Source organism: Lotus japonicus, chromosome 1 (assembly GCF_012489685.1).
Source record: "Lotus japonicus ecotype B-129 chromosome 1, LjGifu_v1.2".
Classification (NCBI taxonomy): Eukaryota; Viridiplantae; Streptophyta; class Magnoliopsida; order Fabales; family Fabaceae; genus Lotus; species Lotus japonicus.
The window spans coordinates 6,048,896-6,076,432 of NC_080041.1; the positions used below are offsets into that span (position 1 = coordinate 6,048,896).

The 27,537-nt window shown below is 36.8% G+C and overlaps 1 protein-coding gene and 1 long non-coding RNA gene across 3 annotated transcripts; one reads left to right on the forward strand and one right to left on the reverse strand.

Annotated features, from left to right (window-relative positions):
- Positions 1-2,051: 2,051 nt before the first annotated feature.
- LOC130710081 (uncharacterized) lies at positions 2,052-4,172 on the reverse strand. The gene has a single exon (XM_057559266.1). It carries the CDS (start codon positions 4,170-4,172, stop codon positions 2,052-2,054), a length of 2,121 nt encoding a protein of 706 aa, XP_057415249.1.
- A 15,432-nt stretch (positions 4,173-19,604) lies between these two features.
- LOC130733251 (uncharacterized) lies at positions 19,605-23,098 on the forward strand. 2 transcript variants are annotated; one of them, XR_009017440.1, is made up of 3 exons: positions 19,605-19,956; positions 20,424-20,527; positions 20,848-23,098. It is a non-coding gene; the product is annotated as an uncharacterized LOC130733251 (long non-coding RNA). The 2 variants fall into 2 exon arrangements; XR_009017439.1 differs by having other exon boundaries at positions 19,612-19,956; positions 20,880-23,098.
- The last annotated feature ends 4,439 nt before the right edge of the window (positions 23,099-27,537 follow it).

Here is a 27,537-nt window from a genome sequence, read left to right on the forward strand (position 1 = left end):
GTGATGTCAGTTGTTTTTTTTCTTCTTGGAAATACTTCTTTTTTAGACAATGGGTGATGTCACTTTTAATACTAGGTCTAGATATAAATTAATCAAAAGAACTGAGAAATAGAAGTAGTAGATGTTAAAAAGCTAAAACTGAATAACTAGTTAGTTAGGATATTGAGTTAATGGCTCAAAGCCTAAATCTGTACATGTTGAGTCAAAAATAAAAAACTTAAATAATGGGATTAAGAGAGTTGTTGTTGGTGTGGTACCTAAGTTAAATTTATGTGTGATACCTGAATTAATGTGTACCAATAAAAAATACACATGTTGTAATTGAATTAACATTCATGAATTTAATTAACATTTTCTTTTATTAATTTTAAATGTTAATATTATTATCATTATTTGCTAAATAGTTCTTCGGACAGTTCCTAACCTTTCATTTCCTTTGCATCACCAAACTTATGTTCCAAAAAAGTGGCACTAGAACTGTACCATCGTTCTCTTTGTTCGACAGTCACAATCTCCAAATATCGCCCCGCCTGTCATTAATAAACCTTGGGGGCTAAAACCCTATCGCTTTTCGTGACTGTGATTATTTATTGAATCACTTACACTGTGTTTGGTTGGGTTGAAAAGGACAGGAAAGAAAAGGGAGGGGTGTGATTATGTGTGGAAAACACTGTTCACAAGTATTTGGTTACCCAGGAAAGTGTTACAAAATGGAAAACTGACAGACGGGGCCCACAAAAAACTTTTCCACCCTGAAATTCTGGCACACCGAGGGACAGATGTTTCACACGATGTCTAAGACATCTTGTAGCACATATTACAATCAGAAAACAGTTTGACAGAAAGTAACAGTAACAGCAACAAAACACACATGAATGTTAACCCAGTTCGGTGCAAAATCACCTACGTCTGGAGGGCTTCAGCCCGAGAAAGATAATCCACTATATCAGATAATCAAGTACACAAGGTCTTAGATGAATAGGCCCTATTCATAGCCCCTTTCCCTATTTCTATAGTGTCTTATTACTTAGTCCTCCCCCTAAGTATGAGAGTCCCTCTCACTTTCTCACACAATTACTGCCACAGTAATTGATCCCTTACAAGCACAGTGAAGACAGATCATACGATCAAACAAACACTCAAACTACTCTCAACCTAACAAGATTCTGTGAAAGCTGCTAAGAGAGTTACACACAAGAACACAGTATGAACTCACAAGAAAACCCTAACTTCTTATCAGCTAAAAATCGTCACCTAACAGCTAGGTCTTGGTCTTCATATATAGTAGTTCCTCAGGCATTGTCTTCAATGGGCTTGAGTAACAAAGAGTCCATAACATAATCAGGAAGTCAATCTTATTTAATCAGCAACAAATCTCTTATTACTAAGATTTGAACAAAAGATAAACCTTCCACAAATAACCATTAGATCAAATCTACTGAAATCAATTTGATCATACTCAATCAATCCATCATGCAGCGCACAGAAGCCTTATAACAATTCCTATCTTGTTGACCACATGATCAATCCAACGCTTCTGAAAGACAGCTCTTAAACAAGCACAGCAGGCCCACAGGGACATATGTGACAGCCAAGATGTTACAACATCGAGTCCCACAACTAGCACAAAACCACTTAGCTAAAATTTAGACAATCCAAGACAAAGGAACAACAATCTCCCCCTTTGTCAAATTTTAGCTAATAACAATGTGCTACCCTAAATCATGCACAACAACTTGAATAACATGCAGCACACAGAGCATTTCCTAGCATCATAGTTATTTTCAGCAGCTACATGCCCATAACACCAACTTCAAACAATGAAGCACACATACATCACATATATCACACCACATGCATACTACTCCCCCTTATTAGCAGAATTTGGTAAAGGACAGTAGAAAAATAACCAAGTTCCATAAAAGCAGACCAGAGCAATCAGCAGAGTGTGGCAAAGTACATAATTATTACAAACCGGTAGTCAAATGAAACAGCCCAAGGGCAGACAAAATACTACCAAACAGAGCAAACCAGGAGAAAAACAAGACAACCTACTCAGAAGTGCTTTCAGAAGTTGAATCAGCATCAGTAGGATATTCTCCTTCCTCCTCCACATTGTCATCATCTGACAGTGCCTCATCATCATCCTCCTCATCCAAGTCTGCCTCAGCATCCTCATCATCAGCAGGATCACTCACCTCATCATCAGCTGGTGCAGCAAGCATTTTGATGAGCTGATCCACATTATGCTTCCTGACCTTGCTAGCTTGAATGGTGGCTTGAAGAGTCTTGGAAATTTCCTTCAGTTCTGCCAAGATGTCATCTTTGCCAGTACTAGTCACGCCCTTGGTTCCACTAGCACTAGGAGCATCCTTGGGAGCATTTAACACAATGTTTGGCACATGTGTCCCAGCAAACAGTCTATAGTCAAAATTCAGAGGCAATCCTTTCTTACTGGGGGCTTCATCAGCCTGCAAGATGCTAGGATGTTGCTGAAGAATCAACTCAGTAATGAGACATGGGAACATGATTGACAATTTCACAGCATAGGAACCAACATGTTTGAAGGTATGCTCAAACACATGTTGTCCAAAATCCATCATAGCCCCAGTACCTATCCAGAAGATTAACTTGGCCAGAGGGATAGTAATTCCAGAAGTATGATTTGTTGCAAGCCAATTTGCAGCACCAATTTTGCTCAACACAGTAAACTTGGCAGTTAGCTTCCCAGATGGTAACAAACCCTTTTTGGGCCACTGCATCACTTGCTTGCCAGAGATAACCTTAGCAATCTCATTGAGGTCAGACTCCCCCTCAGCAACAGCTGTGGTAGACCTTCCCAGAAATTCATTGATCACAACTGGAGATAAATGCACACACTTTCCCCTGAAAAAAACCTTGTGAAACTCAGCAGACCCTGCATCATCATAGTCAGAGGAAATGTTGACAATAAACTCCCTCACAAGTTTCTCATAACACCTGCCAATACCTTTGACAGTCTTCATCAACTCAGCTTTACTGAGGAGATCAATGATCTCCTTGAATTCCAAGGCCTCCTCACTCAACTCCCTCTCTATAGCAATGCGTCTATGGGAGACAAACTTCCATCTCTGAGCATTATCTGCATAGTGGAAAGAAACATTGTCCAAAGGGACATCAGCAACATTCATGGGAACTCGTTTACCCTTAACCCTCTTCCTTGTAGTTGTAGAGATGTCAGGCATGGTTGGTTCACCATCTTGATCTGACTCATGGTCAGAGACATGCTTCCTCTTCTTGTTTGAAACATTCAACCCTTTTCCTTTGCTTGTTGTCTCGCCTTTGCTTTTCCTTACAGAGCCAGCAGCTTTGGAGTCCTTAGGGGTCCTTATAGTTGACTTGACCGGTGTTGCGTGTTTCATCTTCTTCCTCAACCTGCTTTCTATATTCTTCACAGTCACATCAACATCATCAGAAGTATCGCCATCAGAATCAAGGATTACATGCTCTTTCCCTTTCCTGGAGGAAGTTTCCGGAGGCGCTTTAGCAGAGCCAGTCTTGATTACTGATTTCTTCATAGGAGGAGCATCATCGTGAACATCGACAGAGTCTTCAGAGAAGGAAGTGGATTTCTCCACATTTGATTGAACCGGAGGTTCAGAAACCCTTGCACTTGCAAGATCCAGCAAATCTTCAGCATGCACAATGTCTAGATCAGGAATATCAGCCACATTTTCAGTATCTGACTCACTGATTGGAGAGGTGTCCTGTGGTGGAGAGAAACGGAGAGTCTTCTTCTTTGTCACAACTTGCTTGGTTCGCATCTTTTTAGGAGTGGGAGAGTGTCCTGGGGAAGATGATTGAGCAGCAATTCCAGAGGAAGATCGAGTAACCCTAGTGGAGTGGGAGGACGGAGATTTCAAACCAAGAAATCTAACACCATGAGCATTCTTCACAGGAACAAGACCAGGAGCGCTTTGCTTGCCAGATTCCTGAGACATGTTGGTAGATACTTGAAATGAGACAAAGAAACTGCTAATTTGGAATGTAGAATGGAGAGAAATTTGAAAAGCATGATCCCCTTGAGCACGAGCGATTGGAGGAAGTTTCAAGATAAGTGTGAGTGGTTCCTCTGCACGGATTGTGAGGTTTAAGTAGGATGGATTATAGCTGTTACCACTCCGACATGTCATTAACTGCTATAACTCTGTTGACAAACACACCCCAATTCACTCCTTAATTTCTCAAATTTCACCGCATCTAAAGCCTTAGTAAAAATATCTGCCAGCTGTGCCTCAGTATCCACATGTTCAAGTAAGATGACCTTTTCTTCTACCAGTTACCTGATAAAGTGATGCCGGATATCAATGTATTTAGTCCTACTATGTTGAATAGGATTCTTGGAGATGTTGATAGCACTCAGATTATCACAATATAGCGTCATGATGTCTTGCAAGATGTTGTACTCTTTGAGCATCTGTTTCATCCAGATTAATTGTGTGCACCCACTTCCTGCTGCTATATACTCAGCTTCAGCTGTTGATAATGACACACAATTCTGTTTCTTACTAAACCATGATATGAGATTATTTCCCAGAAAGAAGCAACCTCCAGAGGTGCTTTTCCTATCATCAACATTTCCAGCCTAATCAACATCATAATACCCAACCAAGGAAGAATTAGTGGTGTGAGAATACAGAATCCCATACTCACAAGTACCACTTATGTATTTAATGATCCTCTTAACTTGAATCAGATGACTGCTCTTGGGTGAGGCTTGATATCTGGCACAAACTCCTACTGCAAATGCTATGTCAGGCCTGCTTGCTGTGAGATAAAGGAGACTCCATATCATACTTCTGTACAGACTTTGGTCCACATCAACCCCTTGCTCATCTTTAGTAAGCTTAACATGAGTTGCAGCTAGTGTCCTTTTGTGTGAAGCACCTTCTAAGCCAAACTTCTTTACCAATTCTTTGGCATACTTACTCTGAGATATGAACATTGTGTCTTCCATTTGCTTTACTTGTAGACCCAGAAAGTAGTTTAACTCTCCCACTAGACTCATTTCAAATTCTGACTTCATTTGTTCCACAAAATGATCTACCATCTGGTCAGACATCCCGCCAAATACTATATCATCAACATAGATCTGGGCTATCATGAACTTGTCTTTATCCTTCTTCACAAACAGAGTTTTGTCAATACCCCCTTTATCATATCCATTTCCAACCAGAAAATCTGTGAGCCTTTCATACCAAGCCCTTGGTGCTTGTTTCAGGCCATACAAGGCCTTTTTCATTCTGTAGACATGTTCTGGAAAATATGGATCAATGAACCCTTTTGGTTGTTCCACAAACACTTCCTCATTCAGATATCCATTCAGAAAAGCACTTTTCACATCCATTTGAAATAATCTGAATTTGAACAAACAAGCCACTCCTAGAAGTAATCTGATAGACTCCAAGCGAGCAACTGGAGCAAATGTTTCATCAAAGTCTACTCCTTCTATCTGTGTGTATCCTTGAGCCACCAAACATGCTTTGTTTCTGGTCACCGCCCCATGTTCATCAGATTTATTCCTATAGATCCACTTTGTACCAATCACATTTACGCCTTCTGGTCTTGGTACTAGTTCCTATACTTCATTTCTCTTGAATTGACCAAGTTCATCTTACATTGCATTTATCCAGAATTCATCAGCAAGAGCTTCTTTGATATTTTTGGGTTCAATCTTGGAAATGAAACAGCTATTTGCAATAACTTCTCTTGATCTAGTGGTAACCCCTTCATGCAAGTCTCCAATGATGTTCTTGTAAGATCAAGATTTGGTCATGTGGTACAACTTTATGTTTTGATGATAACAAGTATTTATTTGTGGATGAACAACTATGATACTCTAATGTTTGTCTTGAGTGTTTTGACAAACAGGTTCTGATTCTGACACCAGTAGATATATTCGTCAGAAGTTCTGAAGATCAGAAGATTTGAGGATCAGAGGATCTGAGGATCAGAGGATCTGAAGATCAGAGGATCCGAGGATCTGAGGATCAGAGGATCAGAAGATCAGAGGATCAGAAGATCTGAGGATCAGAAGATCTGAAGACCAGAAGCTCTGAGGGACCAGAGGCTCTGAAGGTCCAGAAGCTCTGAAGGTCCAGAAGCAGAAGTTACGAAGGTTAGAGGATCCAAGCATCCCTCTGACTCTGATCACCAAGCTTCACAAGTTCCAACACGAAGCATAACTCTGATCAGATGTCATTGGTTAAAGGCAAATGTCTCTATCAAGAAGTACAAGAGCAGTGTACTATTCTGACAAGCCTACCTACCAAGGTTCAGCCACAGCAGGTTCTGGAAGTTCCAGAAATGCCCTCCAACGGTCATATTCTCTCAACAGAAATATCCTTTGCACCTTGGACTATAAAAGGTTGAAGAAAAGAAGAAAGAAATGAGAGAGAGAAACCAAGAGCTGCAATACAAGAAAAGATTCAAGCCTCTACTTTCTTCATCTGTTCTTATTTAGTTTACACTCAGCTTATTTAGAAGCAAACCTTTGTAAACACCAACCTCAAACAGTTGTTTGATTTTCCTTAAGGGACCGGGTAGGTCAGTATCCTTAAGAAGACTAAGAGAGTGAATCTTAGTGGTGATTCCTTTAGGAGATCAAGGTTGATCGGATCCTAGAGAAGACTAAGAGAGTGAATCTTAGTGTGAGCTAAGTCAGTGTAATTGTTAGTCACTTGTAGGTTTCAAGTGCAGTTGTAACTATTATCTGATTAGTGGATTGCCTTCATTCTAAGAAGGAAGAAATCACCTTAACGGGTGGACTGGATTAGCTTGAGGGATTTATCAAGTGAACCAGGATAAAATACTTGTGTGCTTCTCTCTTCTCTCTATCTTTATCCGCTGCACCATCTATCTTAGAGAAACCGAAAAGATTTACTTTAAATCTTTAAGGTGGAAGCTTTATCTTGAAAACGCTATTCAACCCCCCTTCTAGTCGTTTTTCACACCTTCATTTGGTATCAGAGCACAAGTTCTGATTACCACACTTAACAGTGTTCAGTAGATCCGGGCCAGTGTGAAAAACTCATGGATTCCACCACTACTACAAGCAAATATCAATACAGTGCAAGACCACCTATCTTTGATGGTCAGAGATTTGATTTCTGGAAAGACAGAATCAAGAGCTTCTTTCTTGGCTTTGATCCTGATCTCTGGGATTTTGTTGTTGATGGTTACACCCCTCCTGTTGATAAACATGGTGTAAAGATCCCAAGGGAGAAGATGAGTGAAGATCAAAAGAAGGAGTTCAGAGATCATCACCGATCAAGAGCTATTCTGCAAAGTGCCATTTCATATGAAGAATATGTGAAAATTACTGATCGTGATTCCGCTAAGTGTATCCTTGATTCCTTAAAGATGACACATGAAGGAAACAAAAAGGTGAAAGAGACAAAGGCGTTGTCTCTGATCAAGCAGTATGAATCCTTCCAAATGGAACCTGACGAATCCATTGAGGATATGTTTTCCAGATTTCAGTTGCTCGTAGCTGGAATAAGACCTCTCAACAAAAGCTACACTACAAAAGATCATGTCATAAGGGTCATCAGAAGTCTTCCTGAAAGCTGGATGCCTTTAGTGACTTCAATAGAGCTTACAAGAGATGTTGAGCATATGAGTTTAGAAGAACTCATCAGCATACTGAAATGCCATGAGCTGAAGCGCTCTGAGAAGGCTAAATCTGAGAAGTCAAAAGCTCTCCAAGCTGAAGCAGAAGAATCTGAAGAAGTATCAGAAGATTCTGATGAAGATGAGCTGACTCTGATATCCAGAAAGCTCAACGGCATCTGGAAGCACAGGCAGAGAAAATACAAAGGTTCATCAAAGGACGAAAAGTCAAAGAAGCATTTCAAACCAAAGAAAAGTCTGATGGTGACTTTTGATGAATCAGAATCAGAGGATGTTGACTCTGATGGTGAAGTTCAAGGACTCATGGCTATTGTCAAAGACAAAGAAGCAGAGTCAAAAGATGCAACTAACGCTGAATCTGCATCAGAGGAAGAGCCAGACTCTGACGATGAAAATGAGGTATTCGCTTCTTTCTCAACCTCTGAACTGAAACATGCTTTGTCTGATATCATGGATAAGTATAACTCTTTGTTGTCTAAGCATAAGAAGCTGAAAAAGAACTTATCTGCTGTTTCTAAAACTCCTTCTGAACATGAGAAAATCATATCTGATTTGAAAAATGATAACCATGCTTTAGTTAATTCTAACTCTGTGCTTAAGAATCAAATTGCTAAGTTAGAAGAAGTTATTTCCTGCGATGCCTCTGATAGTAAGCATGAATCTAAGTATGAAATTTTTTTTCAAAGATTCCTGGCTAAAAGCGTAGACAGAAGCTTAATGGCTTCAATGATCTATGGCGTAAGCAGAAATGGAATATATGGCATTGGTCATTCTAAACCTTCTGCAGTTGCTCCATCATCTCTTAAGAAAGGAACTTTCTCTATGTCAAAATATCATGCTCAAATTCCTTTATATTATCCTGTTGAAAGACCCAAATTTGTCAGAACTTCTGGGCTAACTAACAAGAAAGGACCCAGAAAGTGGGTACCTAGGGATAAGATTATATATGTTGCAGATATCTTCAATAGGTCCATCGAAACTCCAACCATGGAACCTGGACAGTGGATGCAGGCAACACATGATGGGAGAAAGGCATATGTCCCAAGATCCAAAACTTGAACCTGAAGGTGAAGTTAATCTTGGAGGCATCAGTAGAGTAAGATTTGGTCAAGTCAAAGCTAGCTGAAAAAGCTTGTAGAGATGAGCATGACTGTTTCAGATAGAAACAAAGACTCAGAACTTGTCAAACCAGAAGCAACAACATCAGAAGATGCTACTACAACTTCTGACTTGCGTCATCAGAAGAAGAGTAGGTTCATAGCTTCTCATTCTGAAGCATCTGAAGATGGAATTTTTTCCAGAATGGAGATGTCACCAGAACCTCTGGACTTTGACACTTCTGCTCTCATAAGAAGATATACTAATCAGCAGCCAAGTATCCCTTGGTATTCCTTCTGAGGGGGAGTATTTCGTCTTATGCTCTTACTATTTTTTTTTTCTTTCCACCTTCATTCTTTTTGCTTATGACAAAAAGGGGGAGAACTTATAGTATCTTGACAACTCCTATATTATTTAGCTCAGAATCTAGATATTACTAACGTTGATATTAAGTATTAGATTCAGGGGGAGCTTAGCTCAGAATCAAGCACGAGTCTTGGATTCAGAAGGAGCAAGATAAACTATACACATCAGGATAAGTTTTAACTCTGATACCTTATACTCTGAGTGTATTCAGTTTATTTGTTTAGAGTTGTTCATCAAAATACATGGTTTTGTCATCATCAAAAAGGGGGAGATTGTAAGATCAAGATTTGGTCATGTGGTACAACTCTATGTTTTGATGATAACAAGTATTTATTTGTGGATGAACAACTATGATACTCTAATGTTTGTCTTGAGTGTTTTGACAAACAAGTTCTGATTCTGACACCAGTAGATATATTCGTCAGAAGTTCTGAAGATCAGAAGATCTGAGGATCAGAGGATCAGAGGATCTGAAGATCAGAGGATCCGAGGATCTGAGGATCAGAGGATCTGAGGATCAGAGGATCAGAAGATCAGAGGATCAGAAGATCTGAGGATCAGAAGATCTGAAGACCAGAAGCTCTGAGGGACCAGAGGCTCTGAAGGTCCAGAAGCTCTGAAGGTCCAGAAGCAGAAGTTACGAAGGTTAGAGGATCCAAGCATCCCTCTGACTCTGATCACCAAGCTTCACAAGTTCCAACACGAAGCATAACTCTGATCAGATGTCATTGGTTAAAGGCAAATGTCTCTATCAAGAAGTACAAGAGCAGTGTACTATTCTGACAAGCCTACCTACCAAGGTTCAGCCACAGCAGGTTCTGGAAGTTCCAGAAATGCCCTCCAACGGTCATATTCTCTCAACAGAAATATCCTTTGCACCTTGGACTATAAAAGGTTGAAGAAAAGAAGAAAGAAATGAGAGAGAGAAACCAAGAGCTGCAATACAAGAAAAGATTCAAGCCTCTACTTTCTTCATCTGTTCTTATTTAGTTTACACTCAGCTTATTTAGAAGCAAACCTTTGTAAACACCAACCTCAAACAGTTGTTTGATTTTCCTTAAGGGACCGGGTAGGTCAGTATCCTTAAGAAGACTAAGAGAGTGAATCTTAGTGGTGATTCCTTTAGGAGATCAAGGTTGATCGGATCCTAAAGAAGACTAAGAGAGTGAATCTTAGTGTGAGCTAAGTCAGTGTAATTGTTAGTCACTTGTAGGTTTCAAGTGCAGTTGTAACTATTATCTGATTAGTGGATTGCCTTCATTCTAAGAAGGAAGAAATCACCTTAACGGGTGGACTGGATTAGCTTGAGGGATTTATCAAGTGAACCAGGATAAAATACTTGTGTGCTTCTCTCTTCTCTCTATCTTTATCCGCTGCACCATCTATCTTAGAGAAACCGAAAAGATTTACTTTAAATCTTTAAGGTGGAAGCTTTATCTTGAAAACGCTATTCAACCCTCCCCCCTTCTAATCGTTTTTCACACCTTCAGTTCTCCTTGGGATGATTCTTCTGAATCCTAATGGAGGGTATTCTATTCCCTGAATTCAGATTCTCAGTATTGTTGTCAGCCTCATTGTTGGACCTGGTGTCGGACACATTTGGATAACCATCATCTGACTGGAAAGGAGTATCATCTTCATCCTCTTCAATATTTTTCAACTCTCCTAGGCTATCATCTATCACTACATTTATTGACTCCATCATAGTTCTGGATCTATTGTTGTAGACCCTGTAGGCTCTACTGTTGGTTGAATATCCAAGAAAGATGCCTTCATCACTTTTAGGATCAAGCTTTCTCCTTGGCTCTCTGTCTGCCAAAATATAGCATTTACTGCCAAATACATGAAAGTAGCTTACTGTGGGCTTCTTCCCTTTCCATAACTCATAAAGAGTGGAGGAAGTTCCTGATCGGATAGTCACTCTATTATGAATATAACAAGCAGTACTCATAGCTTCAGCCCAGAAATGCAGAGGTAACTTCTTTGCAATCAACATGACTCTTGCAGATTCTTGAATGGTTCTGTTCTTCCTTTCAACCACCCCATTTTGTTGAGGTGTGATGGGAGCTGAGAATTCGTGATTAATACCTTCATCTGAGCAATATTCAGAGAACTTGCCATTTTCAAATTCTTTCCCATGATCACTGCGAATTCTTACAATACCATAACCTTTCTCCCTTTGAATTTGCTGACACAGCTCTTTAAATACACTGAAGGTATCTGATTTTTCTGCAATAAAATTTACCCAAGTGTATCTAGAGAAGTCATCAACACAAACAAATGCATACATTTTTCCTCCTAGGCTCTACACTTGCATTGGGCCCAAAAGATCCATGTGTAGTAATTCAAGAGTTCTGGATGTAGGAACTTGCTGAAGTTTCTTATGAGATGCCTTAGTTTGTTTGCCAACCTGACACTCACCACATATTCTATCTTATTTTATTTTTAGCTTGGGCAGTCCCCTGATGGCCTCAGTTGAAATGATCATCTTCATGCCTTTGGGGTTCAAATGACCCAGTTTTTGATGCCATATAATAACCTTCTCCTTAACTATTGACAAGCACTTTGAAGACATTGCTTTGTCTTGAGATGCCCACATGTAACAATTGTCCTTTGAACGAGTTCCTCTCATAACTACTTCACCATTGCTATCAGTAACCCTGCAAGCAGTTTTGTTAAAAGACACGTCAAGATCTTGATCACATAGTTAACTTATACTTATCAAATTTGCAGTTAGCCCTTCCACTAGCAGAACATCATCTAGCCCAGGTGACCCAGAGCTGACCAACTTTCCTGATCCTTTGATTTTCCCTTTAGCACCATCTCCAAAAGTTACATAGCTGGTAGTACGAGGTTTGACTTTATCAAGAAGATTCTTTACCCCAGTCATATGTCTAGAACATCCACTATCAAAATACCAATCTTCTTCTGAGGATACCCTAAGAGAAGATTCTTTACCCCAGTCATTTGTCGAGCAATAAGAGCATGTATACCTCCTTTTGGTTTCCACTCTTGTCTCCGTTGGTCAGGCTGATAGTTCACATAATATCTATTACTTGGTCTGGGAAACCCAAACAATTTGTAACATTAGGGCCTTATATGTCCAAACCTACCATAGTGATGACATCTCCAGCTAGAGTTTCTCCCACTCCTCACTTGAGGATACACATAAGGTATCTGAGGGTACACATGTTTGACACCTTGTTGGAACATCTTATTTGTCACCTTGAATTCTGTTCTTTTCTCTGAGGGAACAAACTTATTCTCAGATTTGCTACCTTCTCTTCTGATGTGGGTTCCAGGCCATATCCAATCCCCTTCATATCTTTAGCCATTTTTCCAGTCTCCAGAATTTGATCCAGCACATCACTGCCCTTGTTTAACATTCGTACAGACTTGATCATTTCTTCATGTCTTGATTTCAATACAGAGATCTCCTCTTGGAGATTCTTGTTCATATCTTTCAGTCTCTTCTTGTCAGCTTCCAGACCAGCCACAGTCAATTCCAGTTTCTTGCCATGACTGCAGACTTCTTCCCATTTGTTGAATAGAAGCCTATATGTTTCAGCAAGCTCTTCCTCAGAGATATCATCATCACTTGATCCGTTTTCTGAACTGCATCTCGCAGTAAAACCTAGTACTTGAGTCTCACCTTCTTCTCCAGAATCATCATCAGACCATGTTGCTACCATTCCTTTGCTTTGCTTCTTCAGATAGGTTGGACATTCTGCCTTGATGTGGCCAAAGCCTTCACACTCATGACACTGAATCCCCTTGCCTCTGCCAGTCTTGTCTTCTTCCTTGCCCCTGCGAGAATTAACAAAATTATTAGCAGTATCAAAACGCTTATCTGAAGTGTTGGGTTTTGATCTTCTATAAAACTTCCTCATGACTTTGCTAAATTTCTTCCCAAGTAAGGCTATAGCTTCAGCAATATTCTCATCAACATCTTTCTCGCTTTGGTCATCATCTTCAGCATTTGACACAAACGCTATACTCTTGTTTTTCTTGTCAGATCTCTCATTGATAGACGGGCATTAGTTTTAACACCCCCTCAATTAATCTCCCACCCTCCTTTATGCACAAAAATATCTGAAATACCCTTTAAAATTTAATTTAATTCCAAATATATCCCTTTTCCTATCTTATCACTACCATCATTTTTGTTTATCACACCACCCTTCACTTTTACTCTCATCTCATAGTTTTCTTCGTTGCCACTTTTCACACTTAATATATATGAAAACATTTCATACATTGTAAGTGTGAACCGATGTATGTTCGTTCTCTCTTCACCTTCTTCCTTTCGTTTTAAGTATTTCACACTTAACAGTTGGTTCCTTCACACTCTTAAGGGTGAAATTTGAAAATATTCCACACTCTTGAGTGTGAAATGAAAATATAAAAAAATCAATTTTTTTTTAAATAAAATTATTAACAGTTCAATAACTCACACTCTTGAGTGTGAAATTTGAAAATGTTTCACACATTTGAGTGTGAAATTTAAGTATTAAAAACTAAATATTTAAAATTAAAATTAAAATTCTTAACACTTGTTTCTTTCACACTCTCGAGTGAAAAAATTTCACACTCTTGAGTGTGAAATGTGTGAAATGAAAATTATAAAAAAACAAAAAAAATTAAAAAATTATTAACAGTTCAATAAGTCACACTCTTGAGTGTGAAATTTGAAAATGTTTCACACATTTGAGTGTGAAATTTAATTATTAAAAACTAAATATTTAAAATTAAAAATAAAATTCTTAACACTTGGTTCTTTCACACTCTTGAGTGTGAAATTTGAAAAGATTTCACACTCTTCAGTGTGAAATGTGTGAAATGAAAATTATAAAAAAACAAAGAAAAAATTAAAAAATTATTAACAGTTCAATAACTCACATTCTTGAGTGTGAAATTTGAAAATGTTTCACACACTTGAGTGTGAAATCTAATTCTTAAGAAACGAAAAATTTAAAATTGAAAATAAAGTTCATTCACACTACTGATCTTGAGTGCGAAACTAAATTGTGTTTCACACCCTTGAGTGTGAAGCACAATTGTGCGAATTGAGTATCTTTATTCTCTCTTCACCTTCTTCCTTTCGTTTTAAGCATTTCACACTGAGTGTGAAATATTTTCACACGTGTGAAAATGTTTCACACTTAGTATGTGTGAAAATACTATCACACTTTGACTATCTCTTTATAAGAGAGGGTATTAAGGGAATTTAGAAAATAAAAGAGGGTGTGGGATTAATAAGGGGGTGTTAAAACTAATGCCCTTGATAGACATTTCAAAAGTCTGCAGGAATCCAATGAGCTCATCCACTTTAATGCTGCGGATATCTTGGGCTTCTTCAATCGCAGTAACCTTCATGTCATATTTCTTAGGCAATGATCTCAGGATCTTCCTCGAAAGCTTCTCTTCAGACATTTGTTCACCAAGAGCGAATGATGCATTTGCCAAGTCACGTACTCGCATATGAAAGTCAGAGATTGTCTCCTCTTCCTTCATTCTCAGATTCTCAAACTGAGTAGTCAGCAACTGAAGTCTGGACATGCGTACTCTGGATGTACCTTCATGTGCTACCTTAAGAATTTGCCAAGCATATTTTGCTACAGTGCAGGTGTTGATAAGCCGGAACATATTTTTTGTCAACTCCATTAAAGATGGCATTCAGTGCCTTGGAGTTACCTAAAGCTTCCTCATCTTCTTCCTTGTTCCACTCCTCCTTTGGTTTCAGTTCAGTTGTTGAGGTTCCTTCCTTGTCAGCCTTCACTGGATATTTCCACCCTTTGGCAATAGCCTTCCAAGTTTTACTGTCAATAGATTTGAGAAAAGCAACCATACGAGCCTTCCAATAGTCATAGTTGGTTCCATCCAAAATGGGTGGCCTGTTGATAGACCCTCCTTCCTTGCTGTTGTCCATAATACCAGAATATAGTCTCCCTGGATCTCACCCTAAGTAGAACAGGATGCCTGCTCTGATGCCAATTGAAATTCTGGCACACCGAGGGACAAATGTTTCACAAGATGTCTAAGACATCTTGTAGAACATATTACAATCAGAAAACAGTTTGACAGAAAGTAACAGTAACAAAACACACAGGAATGTTAACCCAGTTCGGTGCAAAATCACCCACGTTTGGAGGGCTTTAGCTCGAGAAAGATAATCCACTATATCAGATAATCAAGTACACAAGGTCTTAGATGAATAGGCCCTATTCATAGCCCCTTTCCCTATTTCTATAGTGTCTTATTACTTAGTCCTCCCCCTAAGTATGAGAGCCCCTCTCACTTTCTCACACAATTACTGCCACAGTAATTGATCCCTTACAAGCACAGTGAAGACAGATCATACGATCAAACAAACACTCAAACTACTCTCAACCTAACAAGATTCTGTGAAAGCTGCTAAGAGAGTTACACACAAGAACACAGTATGAACTCACAAGAAAACCCTAATTTCTTATCAGCTAAAAATCGTCACCTAATAGCTAGGTCTTGGTCTTCATATATAGTAGTTCCTCAGGCCTTGTCTTCAATGGGCTTGAGTAACAAAGAGTCCATAACATAATCAGGAAGTCAATCTTATTTAATCAGCAACAAATCTCTTATTACTAAGATTTGAACAAAAGATAAACCTTCCACAAATAACCATTAGGTCAAATCTACTGGAATCAATTTGATCATTCTCAATCAATCCATCATGCAGCGCGCAGAAGCCTTATAACAATTTCTATCTTGTTGACCACATGATCAATCCAACGCTTCTGAAAGACAACTCTTAAACAAACACAGCAGGCCCACAGGGACATATGTGACAAGCCAAGATGTTACAACATCGAGTCCCACAACTAGCACAAAACCACTTAGCTAAAATTTAGACAATCCAAGACAAAGGAACAACACACCCATATGTGCGAAGAAAACTGGAAAAAGGGAGCAAAGTTCGCTATTACCCTTTGAGTCACAGTTACAAAATCTTCTATATATATAAGTAAAGCACACTTGAACCATTACATTAAATACATTAGTAAATATTGCATGTATTATAATGCATTAAGTAATAAAAAAATTATCTTTGTAATAAATATATTAAATAATAATATTAAAAACTAAAAAAAAAATTGTATTATCAAAAGCTATTCAACTACCTACATTAAATATTCACAAAAATACCTATATTAAATAATAATAGTTATAATTTTAAAAAGTAACTTGAGTTGACAAATATTAAGAATTAAAATTAATTAATTATAAATAATATTTATAATTAATTAATTAAGATAAAATAGAATTAAAATTAATAAATATTAGTTATTAAGTAATTATTGATAGTTAAAATTATCATAGAGTAATTTTCTATTTAACTATATATATGATGATAAATAAATTAAATATATTAAAAACTAAGTTAATTAAATTAGGAGATATATATTAAATATGTTATGCATGTCATGTTAGTTATAAAAAATAATAGAATAATTAAATTAAATTTATTTGTCAAAATAGTTTAATTTTAAAAATTTTGGTCGATAATAGTTATAATTTTGATTTAAAATACGTTTTCTAATAATATCTAATATGATTTTATAACTTCCTATGATGTTTATCATTGTTGCACTCATCTACAATAAACTAAAAATGTAGTATGAAATGAAGTATTTAATAAATTTCCTAAAGGAAATTATATGTGATATAGCTACAATATCAGTAATGATATATACACACCTCATTTTTAAAACACTTCATTTTCACCTCTTTTTGTTTCTATCTCTCTCCTCTTACCATCTATCACATCTCATACTTTCTCTCTCATACTTTTCCTTTTCTTCCTATCTCTCTCATCATTTCACCTCTTACACCTCAAAAGAGAGGTGTGTAAGTAACATTACTCCTACAATATTTCTTCATTGGTAAAAAAATAACAATCATTCTTAACCAACTTTCGTTTGCACCTAATTATGGTACACGAGTTTAAGAATCTTTTTAACTAAGTTCTTATAGTTTATTTGTGTTAACCACATGTATCATCTACTGAAGGAATCATGTTCTACTCAAGTGTATCATAAATTGCATTCCTTAAGGAAGGAATCTCAAAGATCCAAATAGTTAATTTTAGGGCTCGTTTGGCACGCCGTATTAGGCATGATAGTATAAGCTTATACAATACATTATGAGTTTATCCATTGTTTGGTGATGACATTGTATTGTATAAGCTTATCCATCAAAGTCCCCTTATACGTTAAAATGACGTATTATTTAATCCATCATGTGAGTGATGGATAAGACATGATAAGGTTGCGACGTATAAGTCACCATCACCACCACCCTCTATTGCTGCCAACTTACACCACCATTGGCACCACCACCACCACCACCACCATCCGATCACCGCCGCCGCCGCCACCACCGCCCTACCGTCACCACTGGTGTTGCCACCACCACCACCACCGCCGCCCTACCGCCACCACCACCATAATCGCCGCCACCACAACCCTATCGCCACCACCACCATAATCGCCGCCACCACCGACACCACAACCACCACCCTATCGCCACCACCACCACCACCACCATTGCCTCCACCCTCCACCGTCACCACCACCCTACTAAGCCGCCACCGCCTTACTACCACCACCACACTCTATCGTCGCCAACACCACAACCACCATCGCTGCCACCACCGCCACCACCGATGTTGCCGCCACCGCCACCGCCCTACCGCCACCACAACCACCACCCTATCGCCACCACCACCATAATTGTCGCCACCACTCTATTGCCACCACCGACACCACAACCACCACCCTATCGCCGCCACCACCACCACCATTGCCTCCACCCTCCACTATAGCCGCCACCGCCTTACCACCACCACCACCACCCTATCATCACCACCACCACAACCACCATCGCTGCCACCACCACCACCAACCTATCTCCACTGTCACCACCACCGCCACCAACACCAACCTACCACCATTGCCACCACCACCACCAACCTACCACTACTTCCATCACCACCGCCACCACCGTTATAATCACCTCCATATTTGATTTTTATTTTATATCATTATTCAATACTTCATTAAACATAAAATTGCATTAATTTAAACGATATGGTAAATTATACAGTGTATGTCCAAACGCTGTATAGTATAAGAAAATTATCAGGGCTTATACTATCAGGCCTAATACTATCAGGCCTTATACTATCAGGCCTTATACTATACGTCACACCAAACGGGCCCTTAAAAATTGTAATAGACATTCATTAGGTTGAACGATTTGTTATTTCAAATTGTCTTATGAGGTTTTATAATTCTTTACTTTCTATAAAAATATAAAAATTTATCGAATAAGTTGAACATATAATCACCAAATAAGTTGAAAATTATTTTTATTAAAGAAACATAAAATATAAAATATGTGCTTTAATATACTAAAAAATTAACCCAAGTGGGGTAGCTCAGTTGGCAACGCAAGCTGAGTGTGTGTGAAGAGCCATCGGGTTTGATCCCCACATAATAAACTATAGGGGAGGGATGAAGAACCTTAATTGTGACTAAATCTTGAATCAGTCGCTATATCCAAAGGGTGACCGATACCTAATGTTTATAAAAAAATATCTAGAAAATTAGTGCACAATTTTTTTTATTGAGCTTCATTAATGTAATTACATTACATATGTTTATCATATTCTTAATTATCTACTCTTCAATAATTGTTCATATTACATAAACTATTTTTATAAATAATAGACACATAACTTAAAAACAAACCCGTGCAACACACGGGTTTAATTTCTAGTTAATAGTATTGTATTGAGTATTGACAATTATTCTACATGCATTCATTAATGTAGTGTAACGTCCTGATTCGTTAAAAAAAATGTCCTGATTTATTTAAAAAATAACGAGCTGATTTTATTTTTATTATATCAATTCTCATATTTATATAAAAAAATAATAAACAGTCAACTTTATTAAAAAATAAATAAGTTTTTTAAAATAAATCAAGAGATCTATATTTATATTTATTATAATAATAGTTTGATAGATAAATTAAAATTATAATATTATTAGTTTTTTAAATTAATTTATAACAGATTTAAAATTTATAATTATAATAAAATAATAATAATAACTATTTTTAGTAAAGGGTGAAATAGTCATTATGAAAACATCACTTCCACTTTTCCTTTCATTCTCTCTTCTTTTTTCCTTAATCCAAACAACTTCAAAATCACCTCATTTTCCACTCATATTCTTTCCATGTATATTCTTTCCACTTATATTCCTTCTTCTCATTTTCACCTCTGCATCCAAACAGAGCATTAATGCAATGCGAGTATCACACCAAAAAATATTTATAGGTATCACAGAATTCACGTAAGAGAGGGTTCTATCCTGCTCAAAACAAACGATTGTTCCAAGTTATCTACTACTTCTTATTCTCCAATTACTGTAGCTAAAAGAACACCAATGGCGAAGCAACACGTGTTCTGCTTGACCTTTTTTAATTTTTTTTTTCAACTTGCCAGGTCCAATACGATGCCGTTTCTGATTGTACGTCTGTTTCTCCTCATCTCTCATGAGATGAACATGATTTCTTTGGCGTGTGTGCTCTCCCTTTCTACCTGCTCCGCCGAACCATCCATCACCTCCTGATTTCTTGAATTCTCTTCCACAGCCGTCCTTTTCTCTCCATCAATCTGAAACCCTAGCACTGATTCAGTGTTTTCGTTCCTCTTTCCACAACCCTCAGCGTGCTCCCACAATTCTCCGGTGATGGCCATCACATCTCCCTGCGTGGGTAAGCCTTCGTAACAGTTGTTTTTTTGAACTTCAACACTGATTTCGTCCTTTTTATGAATTTTTTATCTGATATAGTTTATTAGATGTGCATTTTTTGGGGGATTTGGTACTTGGTTTAGCATTTCTCATACGTTTCCTCCTAATTTCGTCCCATTGTTATCTTCTGTTCTTGCATTTTTTATGCATCTGTCATTTCTATTCTGAGCAGAAGTTGGGATTAGGTATATAGATGGAGGGTTATAGGTGGAAAGCTTTACAGAGACTCTTCTATTATTTTGTTTCTTCATATCGATTTGGCTATAAATATCCCCTTAGTTCTCATTCAACCACACTTCACCCCCCCCCCTTCCCCTTCCAGTTAGCTCTGCTATTTAACCATTCATTTGTGTGTTATCAACTGTTATGCAAAATATTTTGTCTTCTTGCCATTTGTTGCCTTCCTGATTTCTTTTCTCTTTTTCTCAGATATATGTACTCTGGAGCTCTATTTTTTTAAATCAATGGTTCTGCTGGAGCAACTAATAAAATTATGCAGGAGGGGCAATGGTAATTTTGCAGCTAATTCAATGGTAAGATTGCTTTGGTTCTAATAGGCAATAGCTGTGTTTTTTCTTTAGCAGGTCTTAATTTTTAATGGTCAAAGTTTATCTGATATCTTTCAGAAGCTTTCATTGCTATTTATATTAATACTTAAATTGGTTTGATTTAGTTGGTGCATTGTTATTTGCTTCCTCTATGAATTTGTGCATTCTTTTAGTGTGCAAATGGTGAACCCCTTGACTGAATAAGTTGTAGATATTTTATTTCCATATTGGGAATTTGTATTGCAAATGGTGGATTGTTACATGGAATATGACTTGGGTGTCTTTAACTGATCTCTCTAATGTAGTATTTTGCTGGGATTTTTGCTGATATGGACAGTAGGATATGGTGAGGGATGACAAATTTGATTCTTAAGGGGGGACATTTTTTATGCTGAAGTGAGTGACTCAGTATATCAAGAACAGTGGCTTTCTCTTTGTTGGTAAGGTGATAGATCAGCATAGCAAGGTGACTTGGTTATTGGACAGCAAGGCTTGAGGTCGCTTCTTTTTTATTCAGGATTGATGATCTTGGTGGTTTTGATGCTCTATCATGAGGACAAATGCTGCTGTTTTACAAGGAGCTCTAATGCTCTTTTAATTCTTCCTGATTGCATAAAACTGTACATTATTCCTTTCCTTGTCTGTAGCTTTAGCTTTATAGCTTTTCTCCCTTTTTGTTGTGAGCTTGGCTGGTATGTTTAACCATCTATTGCTCTGATCTCTTTCTAATTTGGTCTTGGACTGTTTCTCTATTATATAAATATATTTGGTTCTTAAAAAAAAGAGTAGTTTTTTTTTCAATTTTTAGTGTCAAAATTTGGTAACACGGATCTTCATACTTGAGTTTTCTTCCCCTCTTTACAAAAGGAAGCACATAAGCATCTACAAACATTGGATATCCAATTAATTTAGTAACTAAATACTTAGTGAACTACACATCAGTGACAAAATCTCTTAGATGTAAAGCATAAGAGAGAGGGAGAAAGAGAAACTGAACAGAAAGTGTGATTTCATTAACTGAACTAATAGAATGAACAGATCACTGTATTTATACAGTGTAGAACCCTAATAGATTCACTAGATGTTGATAAATATACATAATTAACTATAATAGACTAACAGAATATAGGAGAGTGTGATCAAGTGCATCACACTCTATACTATGCATAATTTTATCCTGATTAGAAAGAGATTCACTAAGTGATTGTATCCTGATTAGAATAAAGCTTCTCTTTCAAATGCATAATTTTCCATCATCATTATGAAATGCATGTTATTTCTGAGGTCGAAAATGTCTTCTTAACTTCTTATCTTTGCATTGACTAGGCTCAAACATTATGGAGTTCTATGGAGGCAGACAAGTTATGAAGTTTGGGTAGTTTTAAATCACTTAGTGAATCTCTTTCTCTCTTGCTCATGTATGTTTTTCTCATATTTTCAGTAAGGGAAATTTCCTACATGCTGAATCCAATTTTGTTTTTGTTACTCACCACGCATATGTGCTTTTATAATGGCCAAAGACTCAAAATGATAAAATAGCAGTGCCTCACCTACAAATTACTTTAGTATGAGCTAAACTGACAGGCTAACATATTCTTGAAGACTAAAATTTTTACTGCTCATTATTTGAAATTTGGTGGAAATTTCTCAGCTTCTGACAGAGTGGAATTAGCTGAATGTGATCTAAAATGCTTAGAATTGATATCTACATTGTCAAAGCAATAACAAGCCACTCATTAAGGGGCCTTAAATGGAGCATTGAGAGGCAGCACCCCTGATGCCTGGCTTGGGATGGTTCTATTTTTGGGATAACCATGGAAGAACCTTTTGCATAACTTGGAAGTTAAGTGAATCACTGATGATCAGTTGAAAGTTTTCACTGAATCCATGTTACTTACTCATTAGTCATACTCTAACTTGATTACAATTATTGTGTAGTTTCTTTACATTTATTTTAGTATTCAAGATATGTTTTGCAAAAAAAACAAGCAGTTGCTGACTCACCCGTGCATGATGCTAATCTTCTGAGCTATGCTAATGGCACATGTAGAGGACTGGCACTAGAAGCAAGAATTCCAACTTAAAAAGTGTGTCGGAGTGGTGGAAGCTTCAGCTCTTGATAGAGTTGTAGTATGTCCATCTCTTTGGTGGTGGAGTCTCATTCTACCATTACATTGTAGCTTCTCATTTATATTTACTTGGATTTCAGTTCTTATTATCCTATAAAATTAGTATGTATTGTAATTGCTGCTACTTTAAGTAAATAAGTTTTGTTTCAAAGTAGCAAAGTAAATTAAATAAATTTGGTTTTAAAGCCAAAGATAGTAGTTCTTTTTTCATATTTCAGAATCATGTGTATACAATACTCTTATTGCATTATTAGTTCAAAAAAAAATCATTTACTATAAAACTGTTTTAAGCTTATTCTGTTCTTATGTGAAACTGGAATGTTTGGTTTGTTTTCAGTTACTGTGATATAAAGACATCATGGTTGAACTGTTTGAAATTTGAAATGACTAATTGTTTATTTATTGTTGTTCTTGAAGTTATGTTGTTTAATGGTTGCAGTATCTTAGTGGATGAATAAGAGTGGTGTGTGCATATTACTGAACATGCAGTGCACTTGGACCTCATTGGCAAGGTTCATGGGTTTTCTTCTGCATAAAGCTATTTTAACAGCTTGAAGGAACAAGACAAAACTGACAAAACTATTTTAACTGTTCTCTTGAATTGCTATGTTTGGCAGCGCCTAATTGATAAGTCCCTCTCCCATTTTCAGAAAATGGAGGAGTTGGTCCCCATGTGCTTTTGAACGAGACAATTAATTGGGTGGAGAAAATAATGATGTTTCTGCTATATTTGGGGAAATGGTCAGATATAGATAGTGGATGTATAATAATAGAATCAAAAGAGAGAAAAAGCAGAGGCGATGAGGGTGTATTGAATTGGTCTTTAGCCATGGAGCTGTCATTTATGTTTTACTCTTTTATTTTCCTATTTTCTGCGATTGTTGCTTCTGGGCTTTGAGTTAGCTAAGTAGCCTGGTTGCTTTTTCTGCTTTTCCAATTTGTATTTGGGTTTAGCACCCGGTGTGCTCCTTATATGAATTGTTTGCCTGCCCAAAAAAAAACTAGCTGATTATGGACAAGAGCAGCTAATGAGACCTATACTTCCTAATTAAATCAGAAGAAAGCGGAAGTTTAGTATCTGGAAAGTATTGCAACTTACTAATATGTTCTTCTGGACTGAAAAATTTGCATTATGGTGCAAATGCAAACATTCAAGCTTATGTCATTAAATGATAAGTTTGTTTGTTGGCATCTTGCTATTATACGTTATTGTTCATACATCACAGTACTAGGAGACTAATTTATTTCTTCATCCACAATCATTCTGATATAAATCCAGTTGTTTTTAGTGTGATCTCAGTTGAGCTTCTAATTTGTTTTTTTCGGTGCTTTTATGATTCTATTGTTTTTTTAGGCTAATTAAGTCTATTGCCCTCTATTATCCTTTGCATTTCATGTGAGAAAATTATTGAGGAGCCTTGGGATTGTGAAATCTTCATTTTTGCTATGTTATCGCTATTTTCAAAACCTTGAATGTTTTGGTAATACATACTAGGCTCAAATAACATGCTTCTTTGGATAAAACTTTGTCTCATCCTTCATGTCTTCCCTTCATTTTGCTTAGAATTATACTGCATCCAAACTATATTCCTATGGAAAAGCATGCTAAAATCATGGTGGACAGTGGACAATCAAATGAGGGTATGACCTCTAAACTTGTATTAGATCGTATATTAAGAGAAAGAGAAGAAACTATGTCACATGATTCGTAGCAGTTTTAGACATTATTCATGAGTTGAAAAAACCCATTTTCATGCCTTTGACTTTTCTTTTTGAAAACAGGCATGTAATTGTTTTGTTTCTAAAATAATGAGTCAGTTCAATTCTTCATGCCTCTGCCATTTTTTTCTTCTTCTAAAGTATAAAATTTGTAAGAATTTCATCAATTCAAGCTATTAAAAATGTAAAAATTGTATCATGGCCTTATAATTCTGAAAAATTTGCAAAGTTTTTTAAACTGGTACGTAATAGTTTTTTAAGTTTTTTTTTTAATTTAAGCTATAATATATTTATAGTTCTTTCAAATGTATTGTAAAATAATTTTTTTATTTATCTTTTTATTTTATTAGAGCTAAAGACGAGCACATATCTTATATAAGAGATATTCCCGTATATATTGAGAGGGGTTGTTTCTCAACACTATCTATACATATTATTTTCGAAAAGTAATAAAGGATATTCCTATTTTTTTAGTGAATTTAGAAAAATCTCAAATATGTGGATAATAAATTGTTCCCTAAATTTATGATTCAAAACCGTGAACAATCAGATGAGACAGAGACCATATGGCCAAACTGCAAGGCGTTGGTTAATTAATTTGTTGAATTTGTCAAATTTAAAATCTGTAAAAATTATTAAGTGAAATACCTTTGATAAATATTACTTATAAAATTAGGGTACAATGTCGTCTATAATAAATAGAAAATGTCACCAGTTATAGATAAAAATGACTATTAATTTATTTGATATGACATCAATGATTATATAATTCATGTGCTTATCACATGATTAGTCTGAGCGAATTGTTAAACCAAGTATGTGTTTAATGTGTTTCGCAATCACAAAATTTAATCTTTTTTTAGTGACATCATTAAAATCTTCTAGCTAGAGAGATGCTTGAGAGGTGAGTCAAATTGAACAATTTTGGATATCAATGATTATAGTCTGGGCGAATTGTTAAACCAAGTATATGTTAATGTGTTTGGCAATCACAAAATTTAATCTTTTCTTTCAGTGACATCATTAAAATCTTCTAGCTAGAGAGATGCTTGAGAGTTGAGTCAAAATGAACAATTTTGGTATCTAAAAGAAAGTTGTTTCCGGGGTGAGTTGTGTTTTTAGCTACCATCATAATTAAAAATCACAAAAGCACACATAACACACCTATACAAACCGGAGTGATTATGGCTAGACCAGTATAGGTTAACAGAATAACAATAAATTGCTGCTAAAATCTTTGGGCAATACTTATAGAATTTAAGAAACCAATTAAGCTAATTGGATTTAGAACTTTAAGGATTTAAGTGCATGTAACTTCACTTTTAAAAAATTAGGATCACTTGTCTTTTGCATTTTAATGTATGTAGCTCATTTGCAAGCTCATGGAATAATGTTTGGGAGTTGTTATTTGGACCCCCCACATTTATTTGAACCCCCTTTAAAGTGCAAAAACACTCAAATGCCCTTATCTACGCACTTTCAAAGTGCAAAGTGCGTAGGTAACGCACTTTCAAAGTGCGAGCGAAAATTAGAAATGAGGTACGAATAGATGTCGTGGGGGGGTCCGAATAACAATTACCATAATGTTTTGTTGACACTTCTTATCCACATCCACCTTAGATATATAGGAAGAGAAAATAGAGAAATGAGATAGAAAAGAAAGTGAGATATGAATAAAAATCATTACTCTTGGATATGTGTATAAATATTTTCTTTTAGTTTCAAATATCTCTCTCACAATCTAATGGAGTATATTATTACATTTCAGCCAACTTTTCATCTTTTACACTAAAGATTGCGCCAAAGTGTAAGTTGACAGGGGTCAAACACAATTAACATTTGAAACTCATCTAATTCATATATATATAAAAGATAAAACATTTAAACATAAACACAAGGTAATAACGACATATAAGTGTTTGGCTAATTAAAATTGTGTCTTAGAAAATACTATTATTCCATATCTATCAAATTCTGAATAATTGTAGTTAGCAGTGTAGTTCGTGAAAAACTATCCGTGCATTGCACGGAAAAACGGGTTTAATACTAGTATTATTGAACAAGTTAATGAAGCCCAAGAATAAGAGCATACACATATGATATAACAGAACAGTGGCATATATGCATTATTAATTTGAGACACACTCAGCTCAATCAAAGAGCATCATTTGATAACAGGTACAAATTAGACTTAATAAAAGAAGCCACCAAAGTCGAAAGAAAAGATAAAATCCCAATCCGAGGGGTAAGAAGTGTCATCATCAGGGTTGTCAACTTGTGAATGAGCAGGGCTTAGTATCCACTGCATTAAGATTTCCATTATCATGAGCAGCCTTATGATCAGTAACACCATGGTCCACTATGTGATTGTGAACCTCATCATCAATTCATCATCAGTAACTCTGTATTGTCCATGTCCAGAGCAAACAAGATGGCATGTGCTTCGAGGACTCCATCCCTCAGTCCATTCAAGTACGTTGCACTCATCAGATGATGAGACTCTTGTGAGTTCTGGAAGACTTCAATCTCAGCATCATAAAGCCCCCAGAAGCAGCTACCCAATCATGCACCAGAAGCCCTCATCTTCCTTAGTTCCTGCTCATCATCAGAATTTCTTGAAGGAGCTTTTCTGGGTGGTGATATGTTGGGTATAGTATATGTGAGTACTCTGGTCCAGGACACATGAGCTGGACATCTTCCATGTTGGTTTCTTGTCTGTACACATAAACACCCCAACTAAAATTGTCATGGTTGAGGAGGCTTCATATAAAACCTGCACTTGATTCCAATCATGCACCAGAAGTGCATCAAGGCCTTGCCACTCTTCTTCAAATAAGAGTTGCAGAAATAGCAAAGAGGGAGAAAGGGAGAAGAAGAACAGGGGAGAGAGAGGAAACAGGGGAAGAGGGATCTCAATATCATCATTATCATTCTATATTCCAATTACAGTGACTCTTACTCATATTGCACAAGGAACTAACTGCCTAACTGACTCTAATGGAATGCATGTGAATCACATAGGGTTGGGGGTAAGAAGAAGAAGACATGAATTAGCTTTGCATTCGCTTTGAATTAACTGTAATAGCTTTGAATTAGCTGTGAAATTAGCTGCGAACCTAGTTAGCTGTTGATTCACTTCGGATTCAG